The 24,622-nt window shown below is 40.4% G+C and overlaps 1 protein-coding gene across 2 annotated transcripts in view; it reads left to right on the plus strand.

Annotated features, from left to right (window-relative positions):
- Positions 1–24,622, plus strand: part of LOC134205207 (hemicentin-1-like) — a 495,388-nt gene that overhangs the window by 418,699 nt on the left and 52,067 nt on the right. For both annotated transcript variants that reach the window (XM_062680249.1, XM_062680250.1), the window contains 2 exons: positions 15,336–15,459; positions 16,191–16,351. In XM_062680249.1, coding sequence (XP_062536233.1) covers positions 15,336–15,459; positions 16,191–16,351 — 285 coding nt within the window. The remainder of the gene's footprint in view (positions 1–15,335; positions 15,460–16,190; positions 16,352–24,622) is intronic.

A 24,622-nucleotide genomic window follows, 5' to 3' on the forward strand; every position in this document is an offset into this window, starting at 1 on the left:
TTTTAAGAAAGTGGAACATATTTTTAGCTGTGGATGAGTTAATTTTTGTAATCGAAATGAGAAAAAGGGGATTTCTTTTATACTTTTCAGAACGTTGAACATGGGCCCTACATAAAATGAATTTAAAATTTAGGTTCATGAAGAGCCGGTCGAAAAAGGTGGCAAAAAATATGTAGAGTGGAATGCGAATAGTAAGAAAAAAACGAGCTCCTTCTTGTGGGAACGCCAACAAAAGTCCTTGGACAATTTTCACACTGTTTTGAAGTTGGCCTTCCTATCGCCGTCTTACGGTAGGAAAATAAGCGAACCACAATAAAGTAGTTATTTACCAATAAATCGTTTCGAATTCCAATAATGTTCACGACTGTTTTTGCTTTTCTCGTAAACTAAAGCTCGATGCCACGTAGCGTCTTTTATACGCACCGTGTACACGGCAATCAAAGGACGCAGTTGTACATCAGGAAAAAGCGGTAATGCACCGTCACCGCATTGATACACACCTGCGTTTTTTCAACGCCACGTGCACACAATGTTGAAATAACGCTACGTGGGCATCGGCCCTATGTTGCTACGAATAGGCTACGAATATACCTAAATAGGCTTCCACCTTTCCACTTTTCTACTGTCAATACTAGTTCCTACTTAATTAATGATTATGAATCTGATTTCAAACTGAAAGCGTGGTCATATAGCAGAATTTCCTAAATTTTTGGATCGGTTTTGCTCGTCACCGAGAGGTATACCGAGATGAGTCCCGGCAATTTTTGTCGCTGGCTGGGAATGCACGACTGTGATTAGGGGCTTTCATACGGCTGGCAGACTTGCATGCCGGTCGAGTGCCAGATGTATGACAAAGGTTCACAAACGATGATTTTGCTTCATCGTTATTCGATGAATTGTAAGCTTCGGAGGTGAAGTTACTAGAAACCGAAAGTACATCAGGTGTCAAATCAAGGGAATCGACTGAGTATTTGCCTCCGATGAAATTTCGGAGAGTCCTTCCTCTATCTACATAAACAGGACCAGGACGACTTAGATGACAGGATACAGAAAATTGATGATGTTATAGTTCAAAGCTGATAGCCTCCGATGACTCTACTGTTTCGGATGGATTAGGACTTTGCTTGCGGCTTTCGCAGGAGCGTTCTGGAGCGTGTTGACGGATAATTAGTTGATACATTTTGATCGAGTAAAATTTGTATCTCAAAAATCAATTGCAAAAAATCAAAAATGAGATTTAAAAGGTGTCTTTTATATCGTGTATTGTATTGTAAATTTTTATATTTTCCATAACCAGTGAATAAAAGTTGATGGAAATTTGTGTCAACTCTTGACCTTTTCGTTTAACTTGAAATTAAAACTCTTCAAGATTTACGTATTGACAGCTTTACCTTTGACACTTTACTGAAACTTCGTATTTCTTTTATGGAAAAGCTCGATTCTAATGGAGTGAGTAATTTTTCCCCCTTTTTCTTTCACATTTTTTTTCGACGCGTGTTTGCAGCTACCCTTTGCCGGTTCCTATTATTATCCTTCCGGGGCTTGCTTTCTTATTATGCGATGAGATTTTTTCTCCTAACCCCAACGCTTGATTCATCTTCCAGCAGAAGTATCACAATGACGGTTACGCCAGGGCGCGTAAAGTTTTCCTTTATTATGCACCATTCATGCTGAGTTGGGTGTCCAAACGATCGAGTTGAAAGCAAAAGAGAGCCCACTTTAATGGTTTCACTGTTAACTAAAAGTCAGCAAAATGTCTCGAGTGTTTTAAAGTGTTTCATGAAGTGAATGATGTGATATGGTGACGTAATTGAAACTGTTATTGCAGCTTCACATTAAAAGATTATATTATTATTTCACCTCTGCATACCGTCCATTATGACTCACATTGTGGTTCTGGTACTTTTATGAAAATTTTCAATCATGTCTATCTTCATAGGCAACAACCAATTTAACATGCACTGCCACTGAATTCAGCCTTCCTTTATTTGTTTTCATATGACATGATCATTAACGATAAATGCGTCAGAATTTAACTTTAAATTACCTCACGATTAGCAAGCAAGATTTAGGCTGAGCTGGGCTTTTTCAATTCCGTGTTAGGATTTTGTATAAGTAACCCTTTTTGACAGTGAGCGAGACGCTTTTCGGTATTCCACAATCACTATTGGTCTGAGATTATGAAGCTCAGATGATTTTTTAAATGGAAAATTATAGATTGGAAAATATTGATAGCCGTACAGTCATGATGAAAGACACATTGAGTGTTGGTAGAGACCATGTTTGCTATTGGGTCTCCACGAAGATCACGGATTCATAAATACTTGAAAGACGTATGAAATAGAAACAAGTGGGATAATTCCTTTTATTTGGATAGTAAAACACGAACATTTTTTACTTCTATTTTCAAGAAATTCTAATTCTTTTTAAAAAATCTCTAAATCTTATTCAGCTTAGTCCCATCTTAGACCCTCTCTATTGGATTTGGACTTGACTAAGCAGACCAAATCCGGCGAGTGACTGTCCCAATACCGAGGGACCACTGGCACGGAATGCGTAGTTCCCTCAATCTTCCATTGGAAAACCAACGTAGCTTAACTAAGTAGACAAAATAAGAAACTAAATGAACCGTTTGTTTGAGAAACTGCATATGTAACATTTTTGGCCAAAATTAGATTTTTATATATTTTGAATCCTCGTCCAAAAATACGTATTCTAGCAAAAAATTCGAAAAAAATATTTTTGTCCCGGAATGTATGAAATTTTTTTTCGTTTGTTTGAGAAACTACATATGTCCATGTACTTTGAAGAGCAATTGTGGATTACTGCTTCTTTTTTTTTGAACTGAAAGTGCAACAGGGTGTTGAATTTTGCCAAAAACTATTGATCTGTATCGAAGAAATCGAAAGATTCGGTGCAAATTTGTTCAAAAACAGTTTTTTTTGTTGTTTTCTCGAAATAGTGTAAAATGGACTTATGCAGTTTCTCAAACAAATGATTCAAATGTAAACGAAAAATTATCAATAACAACAAGTAGCTAGGGAAGCGACAGGTACAAGCTCTCTTTGCCTGCCTACACTTTCGATGGAATCAAGAGGAGATCTCCACATCCCACTTGAAGGCTTCGAATGAACTTACTCGATCAAATCTTTCAACCGAGTGTGTACAAGAATATTCTGCGAAGATCATCGGCGAAGCAGCAGCATATCTTGGAGGATTTATTCGTATTTCTGCGGCGCCGAATTTAAGTTTTTTGTAATTATTTTTTTTAATTTAACGGTGAAAGCCAGATATAGTTCTATTCAGGCGTCTAGGGGACCAAGACAACTGGCATCCAAAGGCAAAGGATTAATCTAACACCCAAGTGGTGAACGTGGCAGCCACGGAAGATGTAGTGTCTGCTACAGCTCACCAACATCCAAACCTGTCATAAGAAGAGTTTATGAAAGATCATAAAGTACGTCACGCAGAAAAATGGCAATTGTCAATCCCCTCCCCTCTTCGTCACGCTTTTTGTATTAATTCTCTAAATTTTTTGAAAGGGCCGTCACGCTTCTTGAAACCCTTCCCCCTATAAGCGTGACGTACTTTGTGGATGACCCCTTAGTACTTTTCCATTTAATTCCACCACGTTTTGTAATCCTTACAGATACGTATTTCGACCTCAACTGTGAGGCCGTGTTCAGTGTTTCGTACTTGACTCGAATCTGCGGTTATTTTTGGGGGGTTTCCACTGATGTTCTTCATTGGTGATCCATGTGGTTCATGTGGTTTGTCGCCAATGGTTTGGCGAAAATCCAAACAAACACGGAAGGCAGTCGGCGGAGTCGCGTTCCAGGATAACAAAATCCGACAGTTTTAATTCCCCGAGAAATTGCTCATCATGACATCATAAAAAAAATTGTTGGTGCGGCTCCAATTGCTTAGTGGAGAGCTCCTTTCATTGGCCAATACTACTAACAACTGCAACATCAGGAAAGGAAAAGGCAGGAAAACAGCGAACAGTTACCGCATCAACTGCCTCTACAGTTAACGAGTTCATCCGGGTATACATTAGCAAGCTTTCGTCGTATACCGAGATTATTCGCCGAACTGCATACTGGATACGTCTGATGCAGATTCTTGGAACACCACCAACCAGATGAAACAACAGTGGCTGTCGTAGTTATTAATTATATCGTAAAAAGTACATGAATTGACAACCGAATAGATGCCAGATTTCTCCATTGACAGGTTCCTACAATCGTTTCGCATATTAAATTAATATTTTGTGGTCGCTGCTATAATATTTACTCCGATAATGGGCCATCCAATCAACAAAACACGATTTGCTACGAGTAGTAAGTGAATCGTCATTATATTCGGAGGATTTGACTACACTACCTGTCCAGGTCGAAGCATAACATAGTTACGGTGTACTTCGTAGATTGGACACTAGTGATACTCATGTTTTTCTTTTGAAATCCTTATTCAGATTGCTATCAGAAATCAAGGTGGGTGTGATCCTTGATTTCAATCTAGGATAAAAATCACAATAGCATGAGTATTACTACTCCTGGCCACGCCCATCTTCATCGTAACTTGCGAGGGGAAAGAAGTGTTGGTATAGTACTTACTTAACGAGAGGCCCCCGACTCAGCGACACCTTCGTAAGTACCACAGAGTTGGAAATTAGGGAAGGTATTCGTTGGGTCAGGATTTGCCTGTAGCTGACAATGTGACACTACTTGTCCAGGTCGAAGCTTGACTCAACTCACTAACAGCTCTGTCTTACATTCCCAATATCCCCGAACCATTGACACCTGTCCATTTTCTGATAGGCACATCTTTCAAGTCGATAGCGGAATCAGACTTAAGTGCACTCCCCAATGTTCTGCAACTCACCCAAACGAGGCTGCAGGATGTATGGGAGAGATGGCGCAGGGAATACCAACTTCAGACTACAGCAGTTAGGATCGAAATCGGAATAATTACTCATGAGTTGCCAAGTTGATTGGATTGGAAAAGCTAAGGGTATGCGATAACACACATTTTTTTTAACGAAGTGAAACGAAACGAAATTTAAAATGTCTATGTTGATTCGAAACGAAACGAAACGAAAAATAGATTTACTTTCGATACTTCGAAACGAAACGAAACGAAATTTTCATTTTTTTCATGGAATTTTTATTGAATTGGTTTTACATAAAATATGCAATTCTGATATCATTCGAAATCAAATGTCTGTTTTGCGATCAATAGAGTTACAGTAAAAGTAGAAGTAGGGTGTGATAAATCGCTGCGTTTCCGTTTATATATTATTGGTGATAAGGCAATACACCAGCATTTGTAGCGCTTTCAAAATAATTCATCTTGGAGCATGTGCTCCAGAATCTGATCATTTTTTCATATCTGATTACATAAACACTCTAAGCCCGAGTTCTTAAATATTGAGTCGGATCAATATTGTTAAAAATAGGATATCCCAAAAATTTAGTTAAAGATACTTTTTGTTTTCTTTCTAATAAAATGTAAACAAATATGTATTAAGTTTTCTTCTATAAAACGCCTTCAGCTATTTTAAAGAAGAAAACTTAATATGTGATTATCGACTCAGAATGAGGTTATGTAGTAGGCGTTAAAAGACAAATTTGTATAAAATAAAACTTCGAAAACAGCTTAATGATTTTGTTTAGCGGCACAGCCGAAATTTTTGATAAAATTAATGTAGAAGTTTAGATTTGCTTTGAAATTCCGCGGAATTCCTTTAAATTTCGTTAAAAACTAGTTTTTTCTAGCGATTTTGTTTGTAATTTAATGAAACGAAACGAAATCCAGAAATCAGATTTCGCCATGCTCACATTTCGCGAAATTCCGTGGAATTTTGTTTCGATCCACCTGAATCGATATTTTTCGAAACACCGCATATGCTTAGGAAAATCTAAAAAAAATCATGAAATGTGTACTTTTTATTGCGCTTTCTTGATTATTTTGTGATTTTTTTAAATTTTTTATGGATTTTTTTATTTTGTGGAAAAATTTGTAATTGTCTATTGATAATATTGAAATGAAATGAAATGAAATAATGACATTTTGTATTTTTTCCGTGGAACATTTTGATTTTTTCATGAGAAATTCATCTTTTATAGGGTAAAATGCCCAATAGTGGACCCCATATCAGTGGAATTTTGCTCTTTCTGTCATAAAGAGTAGAGACATTTTCAACATATTAATTCTGCTTGATATCTAATAACAAGTTCTGCATCTCTTCTTCACGATACATACATAAAACACTCAAATACACAAATTTAACATTTTAAAGTCTGACTGAATTCGCCCTATAGTAAACCCCCTGGGGATCTATAATAGGAAATTGCTTCCATATAGTCGACACTTCATTTGATTGTCATGTTCCGTTTCGGGACGTTCATCTTCCCTAATATGGATCCCCAAAAATGATGTCAGGCCGAAGGCCATTTGGCCGAATGGTCATTAGGCCGAAGGTCATTAGGCCGAATTAGCAAAAAGAAGCAAGAAGTGAAAAATGAGAAGTGATCTCTTCACCTTACCCCTTCTTCCTTCTCCCTTCTTGTATCTTCCTTCTTCTTTATTCTTTCTTCCTTCTTCTTCCTTCTTCTTTCTCCCTTCTTCCTTATTCCTTATTCCTTCTTCCTTATTCTTTCTTCCTTCTCCCTTCTTCTTTCTTCCTTCTTCCTTATTCCTTCTTCCTTCTTCTTTCTTCTTTCTTCCGTCTTCCTTCTTCCTTCTTCTTTCTTCTTTCTTCTTTCTTCCTTCTTCCTTCTTCCTCCTTCATTATTCCTTCTTCCTTCTTCTTTCTTCCTTGTTCCTTCTTCCTTCTTTTTTTCCTTCGTCCTTCTTCCTTATCCGTCTTCCTTATTCCTTCTTCCTTCTTCTTTCTTCCTTGTTCATTATTCCTTATTCCTTCTTCCTTGTTCTTTCTTCCTTGTTCCTACTTCCTTGTTCCTTCTTCCTTCTTTTTTGCCTTTCTCGTATACTAAGTATACGGTAAAGGCTATATGATCGCTCCAAAAACAAACTTTTTATAGAAGGCCCGGAGACCCATAGTGTTATATACCAATCGACTCAGTTCGACGAATTGAGGTGATGTCTGTGTGTGTGTGTGTGTGTGTGTGTGTGTGTGTGTGTGTGTGTATGTGTGTGTGTGTGTGCGCAAAACTACTCAACAAAATGTCACTCATTTTTCGGGCACTTATCCTCAACCGATTTGCTCGCAACAAGTTGCATTCGACGCAGAATCCTGTCCCATTGCTTCCTATTTGAAATTGGCCAGATCGAACTATGGGATCGAGAGTTATGGCCAAAACACAAATTCATACGAAAAAATCGCGTAAAAAATGTCACTCATTTTTCGGACACTTATCCTCAACCGATTTGCTCGCAACAAGTTGCATTCGACGCAGAATCCTGTCCCATTGATTCCTATATGAAATTGGCCAGATCAAACTATGGAATCGAGAGTTATGGCCAAAATACAAAATCATACAAAAAAATCGCGTGAAAAATGTCACTCATTTTTCGGGCACTTATCCTCAATCGATTTGCTCGCAACAAGTTGCATTCGACGCAGAATCCTGTCCCATTATTTCCTATTTGAAATTGGCCAGATCGAACCATGGGATCGAAAGTTATGGCCAAAATACAGAATCCTACGAAAAAATCGCGTAAAAAATGTCACTCATTTTTCGGGCACTTATCCTCAACCGATTTGCTCGCAACTAGTTGCATTCGACGCAAAATCCTGTCCCATTATTTCCTGTTTGAAATTGGCCAGATCGGACTATGGGATCAAAAGTTATGGTCAAAACACAAAATCATACGAAAAAATCGTGTAAAAAATGTCACTCATTTTTCGATCACTTATCCTCAACCGATTTGCTCGCCTCAAGTTGCACTCGACGCAGAATCCTGTCTCGCTGTCTCCTTTTTTAAATTGGCCAGATCGGACTATGGGATCAAAAGTTATGGCCAAAATACAAATTCATACGAAAAAATCGCGTAAAAAATGTCACTCATTTTTCGGACACTTATCCTCAACCGATTTGCTCGCAACAAGTTGCATTCGACGCAGAATCCTGTCCCATTGTTTCCTATTCAAAATTGGCCAGATCGGACTATGGGATCGAGAGTTATGGCCAAAATACAAATTCATATGAAAATATTGCGTAAGAAATGTCACTCATTTTTCAGGCACTTATTCTCAACCGATTTGCTCGCAACAAATTGCATTCGAGGCAGAATCCTTTCCCATTGTTTCCTATTGAAAATTGGACAGGTCGGACTATGGGATCGGAAGTTATGACCAAAATACCTTTTTTCATAAAAATCACAAAAAATAACACCTATTTTTCGGACACCTAACCTTAATCGATTCACACGCAACAAGTTGCATTCGACGCAGAATCCTGTCCCATTGTTTCCTATTGAAAATTGGCTAGATCGGACTATGGGATCGGAAGTTATGGCCTTTTAGCCTTTTTATACGAAAAGGCTGTATGTTCGCTCCAAAAACCAAACTTTTACAGAAGGCCTGGAGAGTTATATACCAATCGATTCAGCTCGACGAACTGAGATGATGTCTCTGTCTCTCCCACTTCATACGGGAGTTTGGCAGAAAGACGGTCATGAGATTTATATCATAACAAATATTGCCCTCCGCTCGCGTGATGGGAATCACATTTTCGTTTTCTTTTTGTGTTGTCGGAGCTTCAGTTCAACTAACATCCAAAAGTGATATCCTTAAAATATATGACTGGGTGAAATAAAACAGGGTTATGTACGTCAAAACGATTGGAAAAGGAAACAAAAATGTCGAAATTCTTATTAGCATATTGTAGATCAAGCTGAAAACCGAACCGAGGTCCCGCGAAATCGCATTTTCTCGCATTTCCGGATGTTGCAACTGCATCGCGAGTAGTGCGCAACTGTGTCATAGTCGGGCACCACTCGCGATGCAGTTGCGACATCCGGAAATGGGACAAAATATGATTTTCGGTTTTCAACTGGATCTACAACATCTTTGCCATAAATAATCTGATTTTCATAGAACGGACAAAGAAATTTGTCTTTTTTGCTCCTAGCCACTAGCTCATCTTTTTTCAAGCACACACATTTTACGAAGGTCGAGAAAGGCACCATCACCGCTAGGTGGATTAATCTGGGTTTTTTTCCTTCATCCTTCTTCCTTCTTCCTTTTTCCTTTTTCCTTCCGATTTGTTTATTACGTTCGAAACGTAAAGTTTTTTTTAGGATATATTTAAAACATTAACGGGGGAATCTTTTTATTTCGCCGGAAAACTCTAATGAACTGTACCAGGGGTTTTTCGAGTTTTAAAAAGGAAATGCTCTAAAGTTTTTACCGGAAATTCTTTGAAATTTTCACGGGAAATTGTTTAGAAGTTTGCCTATGCCACCGGGCATGCACGCTTCGATTTTTTTCTCATCGAGAATTTTCCTGAGTTTCCACTAAACAGAATTTCCTTGTGATTTTTTTAAGTTTCACAAAAACTGTTTCCAACGGAATTTCAACTGGATTTGTGCTGAAATTTTTTCTTCTTCTTCTTATTGGCATTACATCCCCACACTGGGACAGAGCCGCCTCGCAGCTTAGTGTTCATTAAGTACTTCCACAGTTATTAACTGCGAGGTTTCTAAGCCAAGTTACCATTTTTGCATTCGTATATCATGAGGCTTTTATGCCCAGGGAAGTCGAGACAATTTCCAATCCGGAAATTGCCTAGACCGGCACCGAGAATCGAACCCAGCCACCCTCAGCATGGTCTTGCTTTGTAGCCGCGCATCTTACCGCACAGCTAAGGAGGAATTTTTTATGTTGTCCATTAGTAATTCTTCGGAAATTCTACGAGAAAATTTTCAAAAGACGAAGGGTCGTTTGGTTGAAAATCATTTGGTGGAAAGTGAAAAGTCGAATACCACTTGGCCGAATAATACGTTAAGCCGAAAGCTATCTAGCCGAATTCTATAGTAGTTCAGCAGGAAAAGCAATTTGTCCGAAAATGTTATTCGGCTGATCAGATTCTATGGCGAATTACGACGACCCGTTCGGCCAAACGCCATTTTTGAATTAATGAGCTGTCGGAGTAAACGTCTTTTTCGGCCAAATTATCTGATCTTCACCCGTAGGTCGCTTTCAGCCAAATGATATTTCTGGCCAAACCGTTTTCGACCTTATGTCACCTCGTCCGACCATTCAACATTTTCGGTCAAACGATTTTTTTCTGCAGCTCGGGCAAACAACACTTTCGGTCATACGTTCATTTCGGCCAAATGCCCCATTTATGCCAAACGACCATCTAGGTCTTCTTGCCTAAATGACTTGTTCGGTCGAACGACATTAACGGCCATATGTCTATTTCGGCCAAATGCCAGTCGAGTTTCAGATTAATGATATATTCGGCAAAACAACAAACGGCCCTTCCCCGTCAAACATTTGATTTCAACGTGAAATTATGTGGATTTCAACAGGAAATTCTTGGAAACTTCCGCAGGTAATTCTTTGAGATTCCCAAAGGAAATTCTTTATAATTTGCCCGGGAAATTTCTGGAATTTGCAAGTGTGAGTGTGATTCCCGCCCTAGTAGGAGAAAACATTTCGTGAAACGGAAAACGCTCCTCTGATTCACTGGGTGCTGTGTGAATGTCCTGTCCGTTGTCTAATGCTAAGTGTTCAGTCTGTGCGACCTCTGGTCAAAGACGGTGATCCTGTCTTCCTTTTTTAAATTATACAAAAAAATCTTCTAAATTTTTAAGGAAATTTACTTAGAATTTCAACGGTAGTATTTTCGAGATAACGAAGGAAATTTTTCAGAATTTTTAATGAAAGTTCTTAGTTATTAAGCTTTTTCGATTTTTCAACGAAAATTGTATGGAATTTTCATGAAAAATTGTTTTTTTTCACGAGAAATCCTTTTGAGTTTCAACGGGATTGGCGGCGACGGCACACACCTCTAACCACCGTGTGGAGGGTAAAAAAAAGAAAATTTCTAAATTTTATCATTAAACATCTAGATTTTTCAGATGCACTTGATATTGCGGCTTATACATCTCGTAGCCTTCCGAAAATTCCGGAACGTCCATGAAATAAAACAAAGAAAAAAATGAATGTCATTGCATAGCACCATTTGACATTCTAACATAGGAATTTATTTCATTTGATTTATTCAAACAAAGGCCTCTGCAATACATAAATTTCATCTACATTCAGCTCGGTCTGTAGATGCACGTCGCCAACTTTGTAGTCCACGGAAAGACCTCAAATCGATCCATCTTGCTCTCTGCGCTCCTCGCCTTCTTGTCTCCTGCGGATCCCTATCAGGAACCATTTTCACCGGGTTATTGCCCGACATTCTGAGTATGACATTGTGTATGGATCACCTTGGCCGAGTGATTCTTTTGAAAATGAAAATATTCGTTTCATCATTAGGTAAGATCCATTAATTACGTAATGCAAAAAAGGCCATTTTCAATCCCCTCTCCCCCCTATGTCACACTTTTTGTATGAGGTAATTAAAAAAATTGTATGGATTGTCACACTTCAGGAACTCACCCCCCTCCAAACGTTACGTAATTTATGGATGTTTCCCAAACACAAAGATTTTTCAGCGCCATTTGTTGTTACTATGAATATAGAACACCATTATCCAGACATGGACCACCGTTGGTGAAATAATTATGTTTTCATATAAATATTGAGGCTGATTGCAAATAACGTAACGCTGGACGGAAAGGGAAAGGGTCAGGCCGTGCGTCACGATTCATACAAACTAATTAAACCTTCCATATAAAAAGCGGTACGAGGGGGAGTCTGAAGGACCATTTGGTGGCATGAATCACAATGTCAATGCTGTACAAAGAATGTACATACATACGAATTATTTTAAGCATTCGGTGCTTTGAATTGAATATCAATTTCGGTGCTTCGAATTGAAATTCATACAATGACCAATTATGAATTTTCTTGATTTCCGTTCCCTTAGGGTTCTTTCACAAAATCCGTAACGTTGAATTTTATAATGTTGTAACCCCACCCTCCCTCTCGTAACTTATGAAAGGTTTATTTTTTTACGGATCGTAACGCTTGCTCTGACTTCCTTATTTCCCCTAAAGCGTTACGTAATTTGTGAACAGTCCCTTAGGGAAGATCCATTAATTACGTAATGCAAAAATTGGCCATTTTCAACCCCCAACCTCCTGTATGAATCATTGCAAATTTTTGTATGGATTGTCACACTTCGGGCAACACTCCCTCCCCCCTCTGAGCGTTACGTAATTTATGGATGTTCCCTAGGGAAAGCGAGAAAGTCACTATATGTCTTGCACATATTGGATCCGTTACGGATACACAAAGATAATATTTCTATTTTTGCAAGATGGGTAAAAATATTACTCCGGATAATCGAGCCTCCGGATAATCGAGTCCGGCCTGTACTCACTTCCCACTCCCCAGTTCTTATTCGGCCTAATGGCCATTCGGCCTAATGACCGTTCGGCCTAATGACCATTCGGCCTAATGACCCAGCATCCCCAAAAACGTAATGGACACTCTCGTGTTTATTTTTTATATAGGTAATTGTTAAAAATCATCTAATTTTTCTTTCCATAGCATTTCCAATGCATGTTATCAAATCATCGGTAGGCTCTACCGATGGAATATCATAGCAAAATCTCGCGTCATTTTTGAAAACGTCGTAAGTCCAAAAGAGAAGCTCTCTTTGTTTATTTTCTTTTTCGATAATTACGAAGCCTTACTAGCATTTACATCGGACTTTTTCACAGAGATCTGAAGAAAATAGCTTTGTCTAGCGTGTTGCGGTGGAAATATTGTAATAAATGCAAAACTAGCTTCGATATTAGTGAAAGAGAGCGCAATGAAAGAGAGTATCTCATTTGGACATACGACGTTTTCGAAAATAATGCTAGAAATGTTTACATTGTGCAGTAATAATGCACTTTACCCTAATTGCATTTTTTTGCTTTTAAAAGTGCTAATTAATTTTTGTTCTGTGGAAAATTCTCAATTGTTCATGGAAATTTTGCATAATTTGTGAAAATTGTATATGTATTCATTTATTGCTCATTCCTTGTTTTCTTTATTGGCAATTTCCTTGGCGATTTCCTAGTTTTCTATGAAAAATTTCTAATTCTTCATGGAAATTTTATTTTGCTGCCAAATTAAATAACATTGAAAATATAGAAGTTACAAATTTTATCTCAAAATGTAGTGGGACCACCCTATTGCAACAAAATAAAGCTTAAATAATAACCTTTAACTTGGCTGAAGACACTTCCTTAAATATCATTTTCAAGGGAAAATATTTTTTTCCTCCTAATTTCCCGGCGTAACCCATCGTTATTTAATTTTGATGCACTTTGCTGAAGGAACCATTTTTGTACGTCGTTTGTATCATTAGTTATGATATTTTCAAATTATAATGTTAGAGTGACCCTAAAAAATCAGTATTTTGATTGTTACTCTTTAGTTTTAATTTTTATCGAAACGAAGTCTTCTACAAAGTTTTAGAGCACAAAAAAATGGTTACATAACCAAGTGAGTACATTTTTGGTGAGTCACTATTTTTCTTGAAAAAATCCGTCATTTTACAATGCCTGTATTTTTGAATGAGCATGAGCATTATGACCGCACAATTCGTAGATGCTGTGATTGACTACAACTTGCGAAATTGTACAGAGAACACAATAAATGGGGCTTAGGACTAGTTACCCATTCTCGATGTACACGTTTCGGGAGCTCAAATATCTAAAGTCAATAATGGCGTCGGCCACGTCCTTAAGGTTATATAGGAAGAGAAGGATTGTTAGTCCAACTCTCGTTGCTACTAGAGATCGAGTATACCTCTGCATCTCCACGATTGTCTTGGGATAGGATATCGTTTAAGTTACGAGGGATAATTTATCTGGATTCACTTCGGTAAGTGATGCGATCTATGGGATGGGAAATAACACTCTCGCTGTCTGGAACTTACACTTTCTGAATTATTCACTCACCCACGCAAAGCAGAACAAAACTACGGCGACCGGCCGATCATTTTGCCTTCCACACAAAGCAAAACTAAATTTCGACGACCGGCCGATCCGCTTACTGGAGAAACTCGACTGGACAAGGAACAAACTTTCACTTTCTGATTCATTTACTCACCCGCGCAAAGCAGAACAAAACTACGGCGACCGGCCGATCGTTTTGCCTCTCCAATGCCTGTATTTTTGAATAGAGGAAAAAGGGGGATCCATTTCTCCCTGGATTGGACAGAGGATTGATCTGCATATTTTAAAACTGTTATTATTATCATTATTGTCTTTATTTCAGACGCTTTCAGCCCTAGGCTGGCTCACCTCTTAAAATGATCAGTTCTATAAGTGTTGTAAAACCGAAAATTCCGTCCAATTCGTAAAATACAATGTTTATAGTAATAAGGAGGCGTTCACTTGAGTATGCATTTTATGCTTTAAAACTTTGTAGAAGACGTCACTTCGATAAAAAAATTAAAACTAAAAAGTTACAATCAAAATATTATGTACAATGCTAAAATTAGAAATATAGAAGTTGAAAATTGTATCTAAAAATGTAGTGCAACAAACTTCAAGATAAAGCTTATATAATAAGCATTAACTTTGCTGAAGACGCTTTGTTCCTAAAATATTATCTTCAATTTTATAATCTTGTTTTCCTGTCGTGGCCCATCGTGCAATGTAAAACATCGGAGTATTGAGTCAAGTACGCTTTGGTCTTATGCAAGCATATCAAAATATTCGATACAATGAGAAACTTTCTTGGGCTGCCAATCGATCCTCCCAAATTCTGCATCAAAAATCGTCGAAAACCATGTTCAATTGTTGTTAAAATATGTTTTGTTGTTATATAGTCAAAAGTGCACTAAAAATAATCACTCTTGAAATAATCACAGTCAAAACCTATCAAAAGCTAAGCTCCTAACCATGAGATTGAAATAATCACAGTCAAAGGCTACCAGAAGCTAAGCTCCTAACCATACGATTGAAGTTAAATTTATCCACCTCAACTGAACTTTTATACACGACCACTGATTCGTTTTAATCTGGTTTATGGTTGATGTAAACGCAAGGACATCGGACCTATCACCACTAATCACGCCCACGAAACCCCCGGATTTCCGTCTTTCCATGTTTCAATCCGCTTCAAATGCCATTTCACGGTAGATATTTCAGATTGTTGTAATTTGATTTGTGTTTTTTTTCTCTCCTCCTATCACTTCTCTGATTTTTTCGCCGGTAAACGCTGAAAAAAACGACAAATCCATAAGACCGGCTTATCACGGCTTAATTACACTCCCACGTCGGATCTCGACTATGGAACGATATCGTGCTGGGGCCGGAATGCTATTGGAGTGCAAAAAACGCCATGTGTTTTCCAAGTGGTAGCGGCAGGTAAGTGACGAAATACTAGAATTCCTTTCATGTCCCTGAACCGGAAACGTACCGGCCTAGGTACTTCCACTGAATGTCAAGAGTGTTTTCATTGTCTTTTTAGTTAGACAGTTCATAATTATCGCTTAGAAGTTCCGAGTTTCTATTCCATTCACTTATTCGAGTCATTATTCGGATATTTCAATCAACACAAGTGCTTCTAAAAATATTATTCAAAATCATATGTTATTTAACTTTTCTTAACATCAAAGCACATGATGTGATTGCTTAATCAAATTTTCGGAGCTCCAGTACATGTTCAGCTCGTGTTATTTTTCACCTAAGTATCAACCAACCAATGAAAACTGTCCAAAAAGCAACCCCAATCATGGCTCAGCAAGATAAATCAAAATTAAATTAGATCGCTTTTTAATCTCCACTCGACTGGCCTTTTAATGGCACCACTCCGAATGACTGATGGTTGGCCTCGAATGCACGGTTTGCTCTTCCTGTACAAACACTCGGATTGGTCGGTCGGAGGTTGCGGTTTTCCAGAAGCTTCGGTTTCTTTTCCCCGACAAGCAGCAACATCAAAGGCTGGGTTCTCGCGGACCTCAAGTGTTTGTGCAAAGGGTTAACCGTGCAAGTGGAGGTTGAAAAAAAAACACATTGCAATTTTCAGTACTACGTGGACCTTGCACAGCTCTAGCTCTTACGCTTTTGATTCTACTTTCTCTTCCAACTTTCACCAGGGCGACCTTTTGCACTTCAAAACTGCACGATATCCAACCAATCTTCCGACTCGTTACACATCGAATGCATCGAAGGATTCGACGGAGGCCTGCCACAGATGTTCTTGCTGGAGCTAGTGGAAGTGCCCGCGCTGAAGCTAGTTAAAAATTTAAGCTTACAGGTAAGTGATAATATATGATTGATAGTAAATATGCATTTCAAAAAGAATTTCGGTTCGAACTGTAAATTATTCAATGTTATCAAAATTTAGATCATGCACCCAAAGAACAAATATTTCAGGTTTTATATAAAATCTCGCCATATAATTCTGCAAGGTTTAAATACCTACAAGAAATGTAATAATAAATTTAATACAGAACTTTATTAAAATCTACCATCCGCTGGTTGGGTGCAACGTTTAAAATGATTATTTCAATGTTACTCGATTTATTTTTGCGAAAAAAACAGATGTACGGATCTGAAACTTGTAGATATTTTGCTTGCAGTGCTGCATTATAAAAACGATTAAAAATCATTCTTCTAAACTGACATGAATGGAGTAGCTTCCGTTAAAATTTTTACAATAATTGCTATCAAATGATGTCATCATGTTTTGAATTCTAAAAAAGAATCTCGTTTATTCATCCAATGCGACATCTCCTCTATAGTATTTACGTCAATCTCACTTTCGGCAGTATTTTTATTTCTTCCAATAATTATTTTTTTAATAAACTGTCACATCGCGTCAACGATCACTCGCTTTACCAACGATGCTTTCACTTCCATTACTTATCACTCGGTTCATTTTCAACAGAGTGCTACAATCTAATGTTAGTTCAAGGAGAACGCGAAGAAGAAAATAAGAAGAGAAGCAACCAACGATGAAGCACCATTGCACTTTTCTTCCCACCCACAGCCGCGAAATGCTTCGAATCAACTATGGTATCTCTCCCATTCCACTGTGCTTTCCACAATAAAGTTCATACTCTGTTATTGACGCTGTTGCTTTCATTCGGGATGCAACAACTCTTCCTGGTGTGCTCCATGCTCGGAATAACGAGTTTCCTTGTTGTTTTCAATTGTTCCAACTGCATTACCCATTCCCGGAAACTGTTATTATCATCGTGCTCATCTGCCTTCAACACTCCCCCCGGTGCCATTCGAGCCAGACTCGATCTTGTTTTCTGGTTCAAATACATTGGCGTAACAAAGGACGGTGCGCCCCATTCCTGTGTCGATAAAACTGCAACAGACGACAATTATTGTTCATTAATTGATATCAATCATACCATGAAGTAAAAAGAATCACACGGAACACACGGAACAAAAAAATAAATTCTCGTTTTGCAACAGTACAACTTTTATCTATGCTGCTAAATAGCATGTGCATGTTCCGGAGACGAGCCAGCCTTGAGCTGAAAGTCTCCTTAATAGAGATAAAAAAGCATATGCATGTTAAAGGTTGTTGTGTTCGATGATTTGTGTATGATTTCTACTTTGAAGGTATGCGTTTGTTCGGAACATGGCAACGGTGGGTGTCATCCCTTCTGTAGAAGAAAACGTTTACCCGAATTATGGAAATAGAGAATGTGATACCTGATTTGAAAGTAGGCACTTGCTCAAATTAAGGCAATGGTGGATTTGATCTCTTCTTTAAAACTGAGCCTTTGCTCAGATAAAGGCAATGGCAATGGCCCGGGTTAATGCAATTGTGGATGTGATCCCTTTTTAAAAGTGGGCTTTGTCCCAGAATACGGCAATGGTGGATTTGAGCCCCTCTTTAAAGTTGAGCGTTGATTTGATCTTTTCTTTAAAGGTGAGCGCTCACCCAGAATAAGGCAATGATGGATGTGATTCTTTCTTTGAAAGTAGGCTCGTTTAAGTAGCAGTTTTTTTCAGAATAAGCAAAAGCGGCTGTAATTCGTCATTTGGATGTAGGCGTTTGCCTGAAATTAGGCAATGGTGAATTGTGCACAACGATTCAAGACCCCTCGCCATCGGCTAAAACCGTTTAGCTCATCCCTGAAATCAACCGGGCGAATGATAAACTGACAACGACAAGAGTAAACGTCACGGGAAATGATTGGCAGAAATAGCTATCCAATACGAAGAATAATAGTCAAGAGAGAAGATTAGATTCGCTAAACCTAAAACAATTATTCTAAAGTTAAAGTTATCCTAAAATCTTATATTCTAAAGTGGTAAACTAGAATTTGTTCCTAATATTACAAGTAAGTACTTTGATGCTTAAAATTATGAATTTGATCTTAATTGTAATACTTAACTTAATAGGGACATTCACAACCACGAATTACCTTTGTTACAAGTAGACGGACAGTTAACGTAGAAGACAACAAATGTAAGTTAGCTTAAAATTAATCATGCAAAAAGAAATTACAATAAATAACAATTTCAGCTTAAAGCCTACTCAAAGCAATAACGAGTTTGCTGGTTAAGAGTCCGAAACGTGACCGTCTTCGTAACAAAATCTTTAAGATTTGTTTGTATCGTTCGGCGTGGAAAACATAACCATGTCTAGTGGTGATCCAGCGGCCGCCGACACACACGATCGTTCTGATGGACAAAATCAATGCATCGTGTGTGACGAACCAAACCATGCAGATCGCAAGATGGTCCAGTGCGACGGATGCGATCGCTGGTTCCAGTTCAGGTGCGTCGGTGTGAACGACAGCATCGAAGGAGAGGACCGAAGCTTTAGATGCACAGCGTGTTCTGTTCCCGATCCACCAGCCTCTACAGTATCGACTTCAGCAAGTATGCGGGAAGCACGCATACAGTTGGAGGTGCAACGCCTAGCCGAGGAGAAGCGGCTACAGGAGAAGATGCAAGAAGAGCGAGGAAAGCAGGAGCAAGCTATTCAGGAGATGACGTTGCGTTTGGAACGAGAACGGAGAGACAAGGCCATCAGGGAGATGTTTGCCTTGGAGAAGGAATACATCCAACGAAAGTACGACCTGCTTCATACCCAATTGGATGACGATGGAGATGCAGTTAGCGTTCGTAGCCGTTGCAACCGTGGAGCGGAGAAAGTTGAGGATTGGATCACCCGTAACCCGGCTGTGACCATGAGTGCCAATTCTGGAAACAAACCCACTGGACTCACATCGCAGCTGAAACCAATCACGAGTTCTGCCCCAGGAACGGCAACAGCAACTATTGAAGAAGTAGGCCAAGTGAATCCACATTCAGCTTCTGCGATCACTTCGAGTATGTTAGCTACTCTTTCGTTGCCATTATCCCATTCTGCAAACGCCTCGATCTCGCATCCTACTACACAACGACCACCTATAGCACAGAGTACCATGCAAGGGAACAATGTGATGCCAATAGTCACAACGGTGGCGAGCGTGCAACAGTTTCCTAAACCCTCTGCGTCGGTCGATGCACACAATATGTTTGTGATTTCACCAACAACAGCGTCGATGGTTTCGTTTTCGTTGCCGTCACTGACCACTACACAGCCGGTCAGTTTCATGCCATCATACGGGAACTCATTTCTGCCACAGTCGTCGTTAGCAACCTACACACCACAAGCGCAAGGTATATCATCGGTAACATCAACATCGTCGTGCCGGCCCATCGTATCGCACACTGCCGCACCGTCTTGTTTACCAGCGAGTGGTATATCATCGATGTGGCAACCACCAACACACCACTCAACACCAATGAGTTCGTCTAGCGGTCGACGTCCAGCTGAGGTACAATACGCAAACACACAACCGATGTGCTCTCAGGTAAATGCTACTTCAGTTTCGACCCGTATGACCAGTATGAATCTTGGTGGAAAGAGAATGTTTCATCTGCCAGTCAGCATGTACAAGCTCCAATGGGGTAGGTAGTGGTTATGGGATTGCTAATTTGCCAAATATGTACCGAAACTATGTTCAAAATCAATGGTTAGTTGGAGATAATCAGATTCCCCAAATGCAAGATAATATAGCTAGTTATTTGCCAATGTCATCTTCGGGTGGGTACATAGGACAGTCAGGGAATCAGGTGCCAATTATTCCGAATACAATTCCCCAATTTTATCAAATTCCACCGTCAATAAGTGGTGTTCAATCGAATGCGTACGCGCCTGCAGTGTCGTTTACGTCCGCGCACCCGGATTTACAACTGGGTCCAAATGCTCAGCAGCTTGCAGCTCGTCATGTGGTCCCAAAAGAGCTTCCAGTGTTCGGAGGCAATCCTGCGGAATGGCCCCTGTTTTGGAGTAGCTACAATACTTCAACGCAGATGTGCGGGTACACCGAAGCAGAAAATCTCCTCCGTTTGCAACGCAGTTTGAAAGGTGAAGCAAGAAAAGCAGTGAACAGTTTTTTGCTACACCCTTCGAACGTGGGTGATATTATGTCGACACTAAGCACATTGTATGGCCGTCCCGATATCATCATTAACACGCTGTTAAACGATGTCAGGAGTACCCCAACGCCGAAACCAGAAAAACTTGATTCTCTGGTAAACTTTGGTTTGGTAGTTCGCAATCTCTGTGCACATCGAGTGTCAACTGGGCAGCAAATGCATTTGGCCAACCCGATTCTGCTCCAAGAGCTGATCGACAAACTGCCGGCCAATATCAAATTGGGGTGGGCGATGCATAAGCAGTCAATAGCGGTAGCAGATCTTCGAGCGTTTGCAAATTACATGAACGTCATCATCAGTGCAGCTAGCAGTGTATCGAGTGGGGTTACAGAAAGTACCAAGGCGGACCGACAGAAAGGGAAGGCGTTCGTCAATTCCGTTCGTTCGGAATCTTGTGGTCGGAATGATCAACGTCATCCCGAAAAGGTCACTGGTAGGGGTAAAAGTGTGATGGATTCAAAGTCAACGGATCCTCCTAAAGTGCGCCCCTGTGCAGTGTGTCAAGTACATGGGCACAAACCAAAAGAATGTCCGATCTTCAAGGCGAAAACACTTGGTGAACGCTGGAAGGCCGTGAAAGATGCACATCTGTGCAAACGTTGTCTATACCCTCATGGAAAGTGGCCATGCAAGGCTGCTGGTTGTGGGACAAATGGATGCCAACAAAATCACCACAAATACCTCCATCCTGGCAATCCAAACGTCGGAAATGGCTCGAGTGAGAATGTATCAAATTCGACTACAGGGGTAGTAACGGTGCATCAACATATGCAGCACAGAGTCCTGTTTCGCGTCATTCCGGTCAGTCTTCACGCCAATGGGAAATCGGTGCATACCTTTGCCTTCTTGGATGGCGGTTCGGATTCAACGTTATTAGAAGACTCCATTGCCAAGAAACTTGGGGTCACTGGAGCTGTGTTTCCTCTCTGTATGCAGTGGACTAATGGTGTGAGGCGTACTGAAGAAGAATCAAGAAGAGTGATGCTGGAGATTTCCGGTAACAACGGCAATCGTTTTATGATGAAAGATGTCCACACTGTCTCTAGTTTAGATCTGCCACGACAAACAATTGACTTCGAAGAACTTCAAACAAAATTCCCTTATTTGAAAGGACTCCCAATCGCAAGTTATGATGATGCTACTCGGGAATATTAATTGGACTGGACAACACCAAGCTGAAGACGACGTTGAAGCTTCGTGAAGGAAGCGGAAGTCAACCTGTGGCGGCGAAAACTCGTCTAGGATGGCTGCTGTACGGAAGGTCTGGAGAATCGGATTTAAACTGGTCCACTGAGTACTGCACGCATGCAATCGGTCAACGAATGAAGACCTTCATGAGCTCGTCAAATCGTTTTTCACTGTCGAAGGTTCTGGTGTAGAATCTAACGAAATGGTAGAATCACCTAGCGAAAAACGGGCACGGAAAATATTGGAGGATACCACGGTTCGGACCGAGTCGGGAAAGTTTCAAACAGGGCTGTTGTGGAGGTACGACTTGGTGGAGTTTCCGGACAGCAAACCAATGGCGGAGCGGAGGTTGCAGTGCCTTGAAAGACACTATCAAAGGACCCAACGTTGTACGACAAGGTGAGGGAACAAATTGATGACTATCTGTCCAAGGGTTACACCCATAAAGCAACAGAACGGGAGTTGAAAGAGACCGTGCAAAATCAGACATGGTATCTACCATTGGGTGTAGTAGTAAACCCTAAAAAGCCGGAAAAGGTTCGAGTTGTCTGGGACGCTGCAGCAACGGTAAAAGGAGTTTCGCTGAATTCCGTTCTGCTGAAAGGGCCGGATTTTCTAAAGTCCTTACCAACGGTACTTTGTCGGTACTTTAGACAGAGGGAGGTGGCCATCAATGCGGATATCAAGGAGATGTTCCACCAAGTGATTATCAGACCGGAGGATCGTCAGGCACAACGATTTCTGTGGCGGAAAAATCCGTCGGAGCAAACGGAAGTGTTTGTTATGGACGTCGCCATATTTGGAGCTACGTGCTCCCCAAGTTCTGCGCAGTTTGCGAAGAATAGAAATGCAGTTGAATTGTCCAGAGAGTTTCCTCGAGCTGCAACCGCGGTTTTGGAGAACCACTATGTGGACGACTATCTCGATAGTGTCGATAGCGTCTACGAAGCAGTGGAGCTTGCAAGAGAAGTCAAAACGTTACATCAATACGCCGGGTTTGAACTCCGACACTGGTTGTCCAATAGTGTGGATGTGTTGAAGCAAATCGGAGAAAAACCGTCAGAAACTCCGAAAAATTTCGTGATGGGCAAGAACGTTGGGACTGAGAGAGTATTGGGGTTGAGTTGGTTGCCGCACGAAGACATCTTTACGTTCGCAATACAGTTCCGCGAAAATCTGAAGAGGTTGCTGGACGGGAATACGTATCCCACCAAAAGAGAGTTGTTGAGCCTGGTTATGAGTATTTTCGACCCTCTTGGATTGGTAGCTAACTTTGTGATACACGGAAAAATTCTTGTTCAAGAAGTTTGGAGATCCGGCAGCACTTGGGACGACAAAATTCCAGAGTTACTGTTTGCGTCGTGGAGTCGTTGGGTACGGGCACTACACAGCCTGGAGCAAGTACGAATACAAAGATGTTATTTTCCCGGATATGGTTCAGAAGCCTTAAAAACACTAGAGTTGCACGTTTTGTGGATGCAAGTATAGCTGCTTACGCTGCAGCTGCTTATTTTCGGATTGTGGACCGTGGAACCGTTCGGTGTACTCTTGTAGCGTCCAAAACCAAAGTGGCGCCCCTTAAGCAACTGTCAGTGCCAAGGCTTGAGCTCCAAGCAGCTGTAATCGGTACAAGGTTGATGAAGACAATTGCGTCAAGTCATACCCTGCGGATAAAAAGGAAAATACTGTGGACTGATTCTAACACCGTGTTAGCCTGGCTCAGAGCGGATCAACGAAGGTTCCACCAGTTTGTGGCGTTCAGGGTAGGAGAGATTTTGGAATCCACCGACGTAAACGATTGGAGGAAAGTACCCTCAAAATGGAATGTTTCCGACGAAGCAACAAAATGGGGTAATGGTCCAGATGCCTCGGAAGAATCCCGGTGGCTTCGTGGACCATCGTTTCTCTACCAAGATGAAGCAGAATGGCCAGGTCATAAGGAAGAAGAATGGAGCACAGCAGAAGAAATGCGGAATATAATAACGATCCATCGATGCAGCGTAACCGGAACGGTGCAGTTTGAGCGCTTTTCCAAATGGAAACGATTGTTGCAAGCCATGGGATATGTTCGACGATTCCTAAATAACTGTCTTGGAAAGAGAAACAACTTGCCGTGCCTGACTTCAAAGAATCTTTGCAGTAAAGAGTTGCAGGAAGCAGAGATTATGGTGTTGAAATTGGTTCAACTTGAGGTCTACCCGCAAGAATTTGCTGTGCTTGAAGCGCTGCAGAAAGATTCGTCGCATCATCCGGAAACAAATCGAGAAGAAAAGCCGTATCTACAAGTTGAATCCTTTCATCGGAGCAGATGGATTGATCCGCAAGGACGGGCGAATTGGTGCAGCTCCCGCAGTAGCAGATGACGCAAAATTTCCGGTGATACTACCGAAAGACCACTACGTAACAATGCTGATTATCGACGGATATCACCGAAAGTTTGCACACGCAAACAATGAAACCATCGTGAATGAGCTCAGGCAACGATTCCATGTGTCGGAGATAAGAGTAGCTGTGGGGAAAGTAGCGAAGTCCTGTACATTGTGTAAGGTACGCAAAGCAGTTCCACGACCACCTCGGATGAGCCCTCTCCCGGAAGCACGTTTAACTCCTTATATCAGGGCGTTCACTTTTACCGGGTTGGACTACTTCGGTCCCGTAACTGTACGAGTAGGGCGCACGAACGTGAAGAGATGGGCAGCATTATTTACCTGCATCACAACAAGAGCAATTCACCTTGAGGTAGCATTTACGTTGTCGACCAAATCATGCAAACTTCCCATTCGTCGGTTTATAGCTCTCCGTGGGGCACCGTTGGAGATATACTCTGATCAAGGACTAAATTTCCAAGGAGCAAGGAATGAGTTGCGCGATGAAATTTGAA

This window comes from Armigeres subalbatus, chromosome 1 (genome assembly GCF_024139115.2).
Source record: "Armigeres subalbatus isolate Guangzhou_Male chromosome 1, GZ_Asu_2, whole genome shotgun sequence".
Taxonomy (NCBI): domain Eukaryota; kingdom Metazoa; phylum Arthropoda; class Insecta; order Diptera; family Culicidae; genus Armigeres; species Armigeres subalbatus.